This window comes from Phocoena sinus, chromosome 11, assembly GCF_008692025.1.
Source record: "Phocoena sinus isolate mPhoSin1 chromosome 11, mPhoSin1.pri, whole genome shotgun sequence".
Lineage (NCBI taxonomy): Eukaryota > Metazoa > Chordata > Mammalia > Artiodactyla > Phocoenidae > Phocoena > Phocoena sinus.
The window spans coordinates 4,280,253-4,292,658 of record NC_045773.1 but is presented as its reverse complement, the minus strand read 5'-3'; the positions used below and the strand labels follow the sequence as shown (position 1 = coordinate 4,292,658).

Genomic DNA, 12,406 nt, shown 5'->3' with positions numbered 1-12,406 from the left:
ATTTCACAGACTAGGATATTGAGGCACAGAAAAACCAAGTGGTTTGCCCAAGCACAGCGGGCTCTAGTTGTCCAGGACGTTTGCTGACCTCCAGGCCAGAAACCTCGCCCAGGCCGGTGAGTTTCCCTGGGAGCCGACCACAGGGGCCTTAGCCAAAGAGGCAACATGGCTGGGCCCAGGTGGGGCCTCAGCGGACCACACGGTGGGGCTGGGAGGTAGCAGCTGGTGTCCACTCGCTGTGTGACCCACAAGTCTGTCCCTCTCTGAGCTGCTGTCCTGTGCCATCCATGTGTAACCCCCTCGGAGTTTCCGGGAATGGAAGCCACATGTTTCTAATCGGGTCTCACAGCCGCTGCCAGCCTGCTTCACAGCTGGCTGGGGGCCCTGCGGCTCTGTCCTCCCAGCTGCACCCCACCTGAGGGTAGGTGGCCAACAGCGGGGGCTGGAGGAGTGAGGGCTGGGGAAGGGGGAGCTTCCGCAAGAGGAAGTGACGTGGGATCATCCCTGAGGGCCCCTACCCCCCTTGACCCTTATGAGCCACGGCCACCTGGATGCTTGCACCCATTCTACAGAGCGGGAGCAAGGCTGAGGGCGGGCGCACCTTTGCCCTCTTTCAGCACCTCCCCCAGGGTTGGCTAATCCTCCTTGGGGACAGCTGGTACATCTGCTGCCAGCTTCCAGCCCCCGACCATGGCCTCCAAGTCTGCCTTGGCCATAGGGGAATCTCCCCAACCCCCAGGCCTGTGGTTCGGGAGGGCTGACCCTACTCCCTAGCCCCAGGGATGGGCGGGTACCCAGGCCCGTCCTGGACTCAGCAATTGGTATGGGGAGTGAACGTGACCCAGTTCCCCTGGAACTTCCGCAGAACCAATGAAAAGGTCTCCTGGGGCTGCTGGGGGACCAGAAGCCTGCCCGGGGCTGCTGAGGCCATCTTGCTGCCAAGAGGGGAGGGCCTGCCTGAGAGTGGAGGCCACTCAGAGGGGTGGGGAGGCCCTGCTGACAGTGTTGGAGCCCCTGGATCCAGCTGCGCCTGAAGGGGACGCCGCCCCTCGGACTCTGTACTCACACAAGCCACATGCTTCTGGTGGGGCCGACGCCAGTTTGAGCTAGGGCTTCCCTGCACGCAAAGGACCGGGGCCTCCCGGTCCCACCCCAAGCAGAGTCGTCAATGCCTCAGAAAGATGCTAAGCAGCTTCTCCCCTTTGCCAGAGTGTAGCTGCAGGCTCAGGAAACCACGGCAGACTGACCGAACGAACTCTGCGCAGAGCCGAGAAGGCGGGAGACCAGGAGTTGGGGGAACAGATGCCAGGGCGGCAATGCCAGGAGCCACAGAAAGCCCAGATGTGAGCCCAGTGTGTGCCAGTTCACAGGGGGCCTTGCCTGTCTCCACACTGGAGTCCACAGACGCCCCCAAGGTCTTTCTACGTTCAAGAGTTGAGAGCTCGGGTCCCAATCCAGCGGAGCACTGGGTGGCCCTGGGACCCCGAACCCACCTGACCTGTTCCTTCCCTGCCCTTCTGCACCGCTCCCAGCCCCTGTAAACTTCCCCCACATTCCCACCAAACTACCCTCTCCACCGGCTCCTAACCACCTTCATGGAGGCGTCTACCCAGGCTCCCCACCAAGAGACCCTGCCCTTCCATCTGCCCAAACCCTCCTTGCTTCTAAGGCCGAAAGTCACACCGCCTCGGGGTGGCCACGCGCTCCCTGGACAACTGAAAGTGGAGGACGCAGCGCCTTTCTTATTCTCCCCCCTCCACGGAAAGCTGGAGCCCTCCTCCTGGCATCCTGCACTCCCCGGTTTCCTTCCTCTGGGGCCCACGAGGGAACGGGAAGTGAGAAAAGACTCAGCCCCTAGCACCTGCCTTCCCAGAGACCCCTCTCTGGCTTGGCCCAAGCCCTACCGCCTGCTCCCACCTCCTGAGGGGTCCAGGGGGATATGCAGACCCCGCTGCCTGCCGCCCAGTCAGAGGCATGGCGCCTCCACGGCTAACTGGCACTTAACTAAACGCCAAATTAAGCATCGGTTCAGAAGCTCCTGCAGGCCCAGCGTGGGAGCTGCCTCTTTTCCCACTGGATTGCCATAATCCTCTAAGACGGGCCCTCTCTGCACCCCGCCTCAACCCTGACCTGCAGAGCCGCAGACCTGGGAGAGAGTGGTTCACGGGGGCACTGCCACAGATACACCTCCAGGCTGGTGAGCTCCTATGCATCTGTTAGGACCCGGCAGAAGGTTCCCCTCCCAGAGAAGTCCTCCCTGTCCCACCCAGCAGAGCGGCCACCTACTGTGTGTCAAGTATGAAGTTGGTACCTTACAGACAGGTGTAATTCCAGATGCCCGCCCCAGCTTTTGAAATAGGCTCCATTTTACAGACGGGGAAATAGGCACAGAGAGGTCTGGCAGCTTGCCTGGGATCACACAGCTACAACTCACACCTCAGGCTCTGGGTTCACGACGGGGAGGGCAGAACTGTGTCTAACCTGGTGCTTTCCCAGTGCCTAGGACACACCCAGGCATACAACAGGTGCTCAATAAATGAAGAGTGTTGAGGCTGAGTCCTCCTCGCCCCAGTATCCTAGGGTAGAGCACAGGAGGCAGGCTGCCGGCATGAATGCTTCACAATGACATTCATCAAGTCCCTACTGTATACACAGGCCAGGGCTGGGGCCGGAAGGAGATGTTGGCCCCAAACAAGAGCAGGAGTCCTGGCTGGCCTAGACTGGAGTCCCAGCGCCCACTGCAGAGGCTCGGCACCTCCCCTGGGATTTGGCCACACAGCCTCTACCGGGCCTCTCTCCCAGCACTGGAAACCCCACTTTACTGCATCGCTGCTTTGAGTTAAGCATTGCTGCTGCGGCACACCTCTTCCTCAAAGCAGTTCTGAGGCTCAGGCAGGAGGGGCTGAGACCACAGGATTCCAGGCTCAGGCCATGAAGTCCCTCCTCAGCGTTACTCGTTGGCACCTGCCATGGGCAGACAAGGCTTTGGGGATTCCTGACGAGGTTCTCTGAGCCCAGAGCCAAGAGGCTGGGGCTTCAGTTGCTCTGGGGACTGGTACTCTCTAGGGTTGCTAAAAATGTTGAAGGTAAAATTGAAAAGTAGCATAAAGTGCAGAAGGGGGCCTCCTCCTACAGCTGGAAGCATAAACTGGCTCAGGCTTTCCTGGGGGTCAGCTGAGCTAAAAGTGAAAAACATGGCCAGGCTTTCACCCCAAAATGCCATTTTGAACAGCTGGTCTCCAGGGAATAATCAAGGCCGTGCACAGTGCCCTGGACGTATCAGAATGCAAAAAAGAAACGGGAAGGATCAGCATGTCCGACAAGAGAGGGTTGGTTAAATGCACTGTGATGTGATGAGCCCGGCACAGCTGTTAAATCTGGAGCGAAGGGAGAAAATTTAACGATACGGAAATGTTCTCGACATACTAAATGGGAAAAAACGGAACACTGGAGGCAGAGGGCACCCCTTGGGCCTGGCTTACCATGGGATTTGGTGAGGCGTCACACCAGGACTGGTTGGAAACACAGGAGTGCTGCTGGGTGCACCAGAAACAGGGCCACTGTGCCGACAGGCAGCTGGTGCAGCTGGAAGACAAGGGGCACCCTCAGCTACCCGGCTCCCAACCCCGGTGCTCAGGAACCGGGACCCAGGGATGCAGATCCCAGCACAGGGGAAGGTCTTTCTCAACATCAGAGCTGCCGAGAGGGGCTGGGCACTCTGTTAGGTAGTGAGCTTCCTGCTGCAAGAGGTATGCAAGGAGGAAATAGGTAAGCAGGGCCTTTACGACACTAAGTTAAGTGTAATCATAGCACTTCTCTCGGCCTCTACCAGCCCGGGTGCTCACAGATGCCGGGCACTGTGCCATCTCTGCCGGGCAAAGATGCCAGTTTTTTGCACAGACACGCTGGCGAGTGAACAACCAAGAGTCCTGTCTGCCTCTGGGACACCATCACGTCTCTTCCCCGGGCTTCCCCAGGAGCAGAACCTCCTCCCGCCACCTGGAAGCAGGCCCCGCGCCACTCACGCTGTGTGGGGATACACCTGCCCAACGCGGCCGCAGTCGTAGATGGTGAAACTGGCCCTGACGATGTTCTGCCCGTTGACCCTCACCGCCATCTCGACAGTTACGTGGTCTGGAACAGAGCAGGGGATCCAGGGAGAGAAGAACAAGGGAGCAGGGGGTCTCCACCGACGTCAGAGGCTGTGATATCAGGACCCCCATGCCTGAGATTCCACCACCTGAGAGCCCCCCTCTGGCTGTCCCCACAGCCCAGGCAGTGAAGTGCTTACCTTGGTTGGGTGGGAAGGGCGGGAACCGGTTCCTCGGCAGGAGGTTGCAGTAGGCGATCTGGTGGCCAAAGGCAGGGCCCGGAACCCGAGCCACAGTGTGGATGTCGTTTCCATAGTCACAGGCCATCTCCATGCCGCTGAGGCTGGGCAGGCTCCCTGAGATCTGCAGGATCATGCCCTGGAGGCCAGGGCCCTTAGCTGGGGGTGTGGGGAACGGGGTGGGGGTGGGGGTGGAGGAAGGCCACTCCCTGCACCGCCCCACCCCCACCCTGTAACCCTGGGAGAAGAGGTGGTGGGTGGTCAGGACTCCACGCCAGAGGGCTGCAGCCTACATGGGCCTCAGTTTCCCTGTTTGCAAAATGAAACTGAGCATCTTACAGTAGCCAGAGGCGCTGCATGACGTGGCCCCCGTGACCTCAGACGCCATCCTCTGACACCCTCTCAAATCATGAGACTTGGTCCCACCTCAGGGCCTTTGCACTGGCGGTTCCCTCTGCCCAGACACTCACCCTGCCTTCCTACCTCTGCTCAGATGTCGCCTTTGCAGTGAGTTCCCCACCTCGACCTGGTCTAAAATGTCAACACTGCCCTGCAACCTACTCGCTCTGCACCCGGTTCTCTGCTCTGCTTTCTTTTTCTCTGTAGTACTTATCACCATCTTGGCATTTTATCTTGCTTCGTCTCTCTCCCTGATGAGCATGTCAACCCCTCAAGGGCCAGGTGTTTGTCTATCTTGTTCACCGCTGTGTCCCCAAGTCTAGGCCTGCGCGTGGCACAGAGCCAGTTTGCTTGACCAGATGACGTGTGTGCAGGACTGTGACATGTAATGATGGGGAGGAGGGCGCCCAGGAGCCCCAGGGCCTGTCTGGGCCATCAGAGCCATCATCTCCCCCAGGTGACAGAGGAAGATGCCAGCCTCAGAGAAGTCACTGAGGGCAGGGCTGGGTGGGACCCAAGCCTGTCTGTCCCTCAGCCCCTGCCAGGGCCTGGATCACCCCTGCCCAGAGGCTGCCTGCTACAGGTAAGCAGGGGGCTGTGGCAGCTCTAGGCCCTCCTGGACACGGGGGAGGGGGTAGCTACTTGCCCCCATGCTGCAGATTCACATTTCCCAGCTCGAGAAACAGCAGTCTGGCACTTAGTGGCCAGGATGTGAGATGGGGGGTGCTGGCTCTCCTCCCATCTTCCAATTTGCTCCCCCTCTTCTGGGACTCTGGAGCCCACCCACTTGAATTCAAATCCCAGCTTTGCCACTCCCTCGCTGTATGAACAGCGAGATGTTCAAGTGACTTGAACAAGTCACTTCACTGCTCTGGCCTCAGTTTCCTCGCCTGTAAAATGGGGATGTTAAGACCATCTGGTCGTTATTGTTCTTGTCATCTGCCTCCAGGTCCCTGGGGTGCTATGCGCAGGAGTCTCCACCTCTCAGGGTTTGGGTGCCAGGTGAAGGGCTGTTCTCCACCCGTACTTCTGAGCTCGGAGCTGGGTCCTGGCTCCCCAGAGACTCACCGGGTACTCTTGGTGCACATCGATCTCGGCCGGCAGGACGGTCATGGCGGGACAGCGGCCGGGGCCCTCGCTGGCACTGGTCCAGAAACGCGGCTGGCTGGAGTTGGCGCAGTCCTGCTGCAGGGTGCACCTGGGGTGGCACGGCGCAGGTCAGGACGCAGGGGGGCTCCCCCGCCCCGACGGCCTCCCTGGCCCAGCCCCCATCCCAGGGGTCTCACCGCGTCTCCAGGGCACACCAGCCGCAGTAGGCATCGGCTGCACCCACGCAGTCCCCGCAGGTGGTGTGCACAGCACACGCAGCGACTTTCACCCTGGCCATCTAGAGGCAGAGGCAGGGGCCCAGATCAGAGGGGCTGCCGGCCCCTCCCAGGGGAGTCAGCACGGCGAGGGCTGTGACAGGCTGGGGAAACTGAGGCTCGATGCTATAATGGGGGAAACACAGGGAACAAGGCCGCCCAGCAGAGGCGATGCCTGCGCTGGGAGGTGAGGACAAGCAGGCCGGGGGTAAGGGAGAGGGCGCCCCCAGCAGCAGCAGCAGCAGCACACAGGCAAGGCAAGCAAGAGAGCTCGGCTCGTCCTGGGGCCTCGCCAGACTGGGGCTCGGGCCTTACCTGGTGGGATGTCATCAGATAGAGGTAACCGGGGTCTGCGGGGTCAAACTGCATGACGTGGTGCACAGGCTCCCCGTAGGCCACCGTCACCACCTTCCTGCTCACCACCTGCATGCTCTCGTTCAGGTTGATCTGGGGCGGGGGGGAGCCGTCAGGGGACGGTGAGCCACGAGGGTGCCCCGGCAGGGGGAGGCCGAATGCAGGGGACCTGCCCTGGGGGTAGGGGCTGACCCGGGCTTGGAGTCTCCACCTCTGCCCCTCTCTCGGGCCCTTCCGGGACTGGCAGAGGGTCACTCTACGCTTTTGCCTCTGCTGTGCCCCCACCAGGGCCTCCCTCGCTGCCCTTCGTGGGCACATCCAACCCTGTGAATAGGTTCGGGCTTCACAGTTTACAGAACGTTTTCTGGGAGGCTGTTGGGCGTCATGCCAAGGAGCAGGGACTTGGGTTTGAATCCTGGCCTTGACATTTACAAGCTGCACAGAGTACAAGTTGTCCAAGTCGCCTCCCCTCTCTGAGCTAATGGGGCTGATGACGACACCTGCCCCGCGTGACCACGAAGTGTGCTAAAGAAGATGCGGCGGAAGCGCTGCTAGGGCCAAGCCCGGGAGAAGCTGCAGAGCCACCCGTCTCATCCCTCCCCTCTCACGCCCATCTCACAGATGAGGAAACTGAGGCCTAGAGAAGCCAAGGGACTTGGCAAGAGTCCTAAAATGAAGATGCCTCAGGGTCGTGATGCAAGCCTAGGCCTGTCTGACCCCAGAGTCCAAGGCTGGGGCTGGGGTGTGGGGTCCAATGTCCGGGCAGGAGAAGGACCAGGACTAGCTCGGGCCTGGAAGCTTCTCTGGCTGAGGGCCCGTCTGCATGTCCCCTAGAGGATTGACAATGCCGATCAGAGACCCATCAAACTGCTCTCTTCCGGCTGGTCTCACATTCTCAACATGCTGCCCTGTCAAGGTCCTGCCAAGCCCTGAGCTGGGGTCAGGGGTCTAGATGCCTCCCTGGGGCCTCCTACCACCCAGCCCTCCTCGGTGGGCTCCCAAACCTTTAGTGGCTCCTCCTGCGTATGGCATCAACTTGTTCTGGCATTCAAGGCCCTGACGATCCATCTCAGCTTACTCCACCAGCCTCATCTCCACCCACTAAACCCAACTCAACATCCCAGCCTCTGAGCCTTTTCCCATGCTGTGCTCCCTTTCTGGAACACTTCCCTCTCCCCCTTGGACCAAGATTTGTCCTCCCAAGGTCTCCAACAAAAAGGAGGGCTTCGCAGATGCCCTCCACACACCCAGTTGGAATTACTCTCTCCCCAGGTTCCCACAGGCTGTCCCTGCCCTTGTGACATCCCTCGTCCCAAGGGGCCTCTTGGCAGAGTCTGTCCCGGGCAGCTTGGCCCCATTCCCACCCCCAGGCATCCAGCAGACATGTTTCCACTCCTTCAACAGTCTACTGATGGGACTTCCCTGGTGGCGCAGTGGTTAAGAATCCGCCTGCCAACACAGGGGACACGGGCTTGAGCCCTGGTCCGGGAAGATCCCACGTGCCGCGGAGCAACTAAGCCCGTGCGCCACAACTACTGAGCCTGCGCTCTAGAGCCCGTGCTCTGCAACGGGAGAAGCCACCGCTATGAGAAGCCCGCGCACTGCAACGAAGAGTAGCCCCCGCTCGCCACAACTAGAGAAAGCCCGCGCACAGCAGTGAAGACCCAACGCAGCCAAAAAAAAACCCCCCAAAATAAAAAACACAGTCTATTGAGCACCTAGTGTGCTCTGGGGCCTGGGCTGGGTGCTTAGGATCTAAGCCCCAAGCTGGGCAAGTGGGCGGGAGACGACCCAGCACAGCGCAGCGTGGAGGGTGAAGAGGTCCAGGTTGAGGGGTGGGGTGGCTCTGTGCTGACTGGACCTGAATTCAACGAAGGCTCTCGCTGTGTGACTTTGGGGCAGTCATTTCCCCTCTCAGAGCCTCAGTGTCCTCATCTGTGAAATGGGGATCATGGCTCTGCCACCCTTGAAGGGATGTGAGAATTAAACAAGATGATGTCCGTGACATGCCTGTCGAGGCTGGGTAGACAGTGGTGCCTAATAACTGCAGCTTCGTGGGTGGGGGAGACTCCTGGACAGATGGGGAAATTGAGGCTCAGAGTGAGAAGTAACCACCCCAGGTCACACAGCTGGGAGGGGAGGAGCGAGGATCCCCATCTGAGTACCTGACCCCAAAACACAAGCCCCACTGTCTGCGGACCCTCAACAGAAGCTCTGAAGGTTGAGGAGGACCCCTGCCCCCTCACTGCTCCCACACCTGGCATCTCCCCCAGAGGGCCAGGCGGGCTGGGACTCTGACCCCCACTGCTCAACCCCAGCCTGGGGCGTCTGCCCAGGGAACTGAGGGAATTGGACTATCGGATCTGAATCAATTAGGCCAGGGCCTGGTGCCAGCGGGAGGCATGCCAGGTGGCTGTCGTTCTGACAGGCAGGGTGTGGTAGGTGCCTGGGGGTCAGGTTCACGCCCTCACCTGGAGGCCGCTAAGTGGGGAAACTCTCACCCCTTCCCAGCTCCAGGCAACTCAGGGCCGGGCATCATTACCTCCAGAAACCAGTCACTTTGGTTTCGGGCTGGGGCATCTGCAGAAGGCGGCCAACAGAGTGGAGGAGGAAACGGGAGGAAGAGTCCCCACTTGCCAGGCTGTGGCCTACCCCCGCCCCTTGAAAATCCTACAACAGTCTCAAGAGGCCAAAAGTGCAGCCGTCAACAGATGGGGAAACTGAAGCCAGGAGAGAGAAAGTTCACTGCCCAAGGTCAAACAGGCTGCAAGCGGCAGAGCCCAGAGACCTGAACTCAGATCCACCCGGTTTCAAAACCCCAGTCCTGGAGCCCTGAGAGAAGGGCCCCCTCTCAGCCCCGGTTCCCTCCTCTGCACGACGGGCACTTACTGCTGTAAGAGCGGAAGACGCAGACGTGGAAGATGCCACCTTATAACCCACGGGCCCCTCCCCCCAACCCTTGCCCCCTACCCCCCCGGCTACCCCCCCAGCCCCAGCCCTACCTTCAGCAGCCGGCCACTGACTGTGCCCAGGAAGACCACCGTGTAGTTGCCCACGCTGGCCACGGCCACGGAGGAGAGGCCCTGGGCTCGGAACACTGGCGAGGCCTTCAGGGGCTGCAGGATGGATAGGGGGTGCTGCAGGTGGGCGGCCCCGCAGTCCAGCTGTTCCGGCTGCAGCTGGAAGAGAGACGCATGTCAGGCCTCGGCTCCGGAACCTTCTCCGGCTCCCTGCCCACACAGCCGGCTGTGGTCTCCGGCCTCAGCATCAGTGCTTTTAAAGTCCTGCTCCTGTTCTGTATGCCCAGCGCTGGGCTCAGGCCCCAACATAAGCAGGACCCCGTCTCTGGGCCCAAGTTGACCTCTGCCCTCGGCTTCACTCACAGAGCTGCCCCAAGGAGATGGGTACGTTCCGGGTGTGCAGGAGCTGGACAGGAGGAGTCATGTGAGGAAGGCAAGAAGGCCCAGGGAGGCCAGCCTCTGCCCCAACTTAACCTGCTGACACCCAAGAGGTGTCCCTCCTGTCCCGGCGAGGTCTCCACAGCAATCATGGGGTCTCCTCCCCACCAGGCCCCTGTTCTGACCCCAGCAAGCCCCTCCCAAATTCCCAGCAGCTCGCCAGACCCAGGTTGAGGGCTCCCTAAACTGAGGTCCCTCTCTCCTTTCCCAACACACGTCCCTTCATCTGCCCACATTGCAGATGGGCAAACTGAGGCCAGGTGTGTCCAAATGCACAATCCTGACATCCACATCAGCTACACCTCACAGGAGCGGGAAAACCACGCTGGCATGCCCAGTCCCCGCCATTCCCAGGACTTGCGCCCACCTTTTCCACCTTTCTCTGAGTTTTGTTGGTTCTTTCAAAGGTTTCTCCTGCAATCTCCACAGAAGTACAACACAGGCCTCTAGGAAGTGCCTTTCAGAAGACAACTGTGCAAATCCACAAGGATGCAGACACAAGGGTGTTTTAGAAGAGTGGGGGGCGGGGGACACAACCTCAGTGTCCACAAGGATTGAGCACATCATCCAGGAGAGCCACCCCAGCCCTGGGAGACACCACAAATCTGCACTGATTATGAAGAAAGATATCTGGCTGAGAAAAGTCTCAGGATGTCGTGGGGCCTTTTTGGTAAAACTGGCACATAAACATTAAAGTAACAGTCACTACAGCAAACAATACAGGCCACGTCTACTGGGAACTGACCCTGTACCGGGCCTGTGCATCAACTCCCTGGATCCTGGCAGCCCTCTGAGGTCCCACGTCACAGACAGGGAAACTGAGGCTCAGAGGGATGTGGCCTGCTCCAGGTCACCAGCTGCAATATCACGCCACCAGGACTGAAGCGGCCAGCAGAACTGGCTTTAGGGCGTGGCTTTAGACAGAGGTTTTGTTTCCCCTTATCTGTGCTTTTTGCAAGCCAAAGCCACTGATGATGTGCCCACATGGGTTTTGTACAAAATCTCCACTAGTTTTCAAAAGCAAACCATAAATACCAGGTCCTTCATTCTTGGGAAAATAAACAGAGCTGAGCCCTGAGCCCAGCGATGGGGTGGGGCTGGGGACTGCCCTGGGCCACAACTCATGACCCGGTGGCCTTCCACAGGATGGCCAGGAGCGACCTGAGTAAGTCGCTTCACTCCTCTGAGCCTCAGTTTACTCAACTATAAAATGGGTGCATCTCCAGCACCTCCCTCATAGGCACTCGGATAAGACAGTTCATCGTAAAGCGCCGGCACGGAGCGTGGCTCACAGTAAATGCTCCAGAAGTGTCAACTGATACTATCGCTGTTTCAGATATGACAGTCACTGAAATTATTATTATAAAGTGGAATTTGGGGGCAAATCATGCCTACCTCAAAAACTTTCTAACCTGGACCACCTGGGACCACCTTAAGGCAGCCATCCTCTCACCGAGGAGGCTCTTCCAGGTCCCTCTTCTCTGGGCCAACTCTTGCCCTCAACATTTCCCCCTGAACACAGCTGCCAAGTGAGCCCTTTAAAGGTACAAAGGTCTCCTCTGCTTGAAACCCTCGGATGGTTTACACGATACTGAGAATAAACCTTGGATCCTAAACCCTCCCTTCAGGCCCCTGGGATCTTCTGGGCCCAGCCCATCCCATCCTTGCCCTCACTCCTCCACTCCAGCCACACCGGCCTCATTTCTGTCCCTCAAACAGTCCAAGCTGGGTCCTGCCACAGGGCCTTTGCCTGTGCCGGTCCCACTGCCTGGAATGCCACTGCCCAGACTGTCTTACCACTGGCTCTTCATCTTTCAGCTTCAGACTACCCTGCCTGACCCATCCTCTGTGTTCATCTCTGTGCCCAAGTTGGAGGCCGGCTCTGGAATGAGGCTGCTGGCCCATCTCCCCAGCGGCCTCTCCCAGCCGTGGTCCCACCCCCCACAATCCTGCAGCTGCAGGGAAGAGATGAGGTAGCTCCACCAGCGAGCAGGCAGGAGAGCGGGCACGTGGGCCCAAGACGTCATGAGGACGCTTTTCCCAGGGGTTGTCTAACTCTTCTTCACTGAAATCTGTGGATTACTTGTGTCATTTAATAATACATTGTTCTAAAATTAAAATAGTAAACCCTTGCCCAGGGGACAGGCGCTTCCTCCCTGAGCTGTGGGAGGGGTGGGAAGGCAGGAAGGGGACACCTGGAGGGCCTGGGTGACAACTTTGGGATTTTCTGCACTGGGCCCTGCGATGGGGGGGGTCCCCAGCCAGCCAGAATGGGGGGTCCTGGGAACAGCCGGACCAGGCGCCCAGATCAGGGTGATTTGTGGGCCGGGGGTGCAGAGAGGATGAGGTGGGAATGGCTGGGAATCTAGCTCTCGCCTGCCCGCCCTGACGCTCACAGCCATTAATTCTGCACTGGAGGAATTCTCTAAAAAGCCTTTCCTCTGGCTTTTTTTTTTCTTATCCTAAAAATAAAATTAAAAAAAAATTTTAAAGGAGAAGTA

At 59.2% G+C, this 12,406-nt stretch overlaps 1 protein-coding gene across 1 annotated transcript in view; it reads right to left on the bottom strand.

Moving 5' to 3' along the window:
* PLXND1 (plexin D1) overlaps positions 1-12,406 on the bottom strand; it is a 52,232-nt gene that overhangs the window by 24,811 nt on the left and 15,015 nt on the right. The window contains exons 2-8 of the mRNA XM_032648817.1: positions 9,450-9,626; positions 6,409-6,540; positions 6,016-6,116; positions 5,798-5,927; positions 4,292-4,469; positions 4,026-4,134; positions 3,483-3,585 (exon numbers count right to left, since the gene is read on the bottom strand). Of these exons, the coding sequence (XP_032504708.1) occupies positions 3,483-3,585; positions 4,026-4,134; positions 4,292-4,469; positions 5,798-5,927; positions 6,016-6,116; positions 6,409-6,540; positions 9,450-9,626 (930 nt within the window). The remainder of the gene's footprint in view (positions 1-3,482; positions 3,586-4,025; positions 4,135-4,291; positions 4,470-5,797; positions 5,928-6,015; positions 6,117-6,408; positions 6,541-9,449; positions 9,627-12,406) is intronic.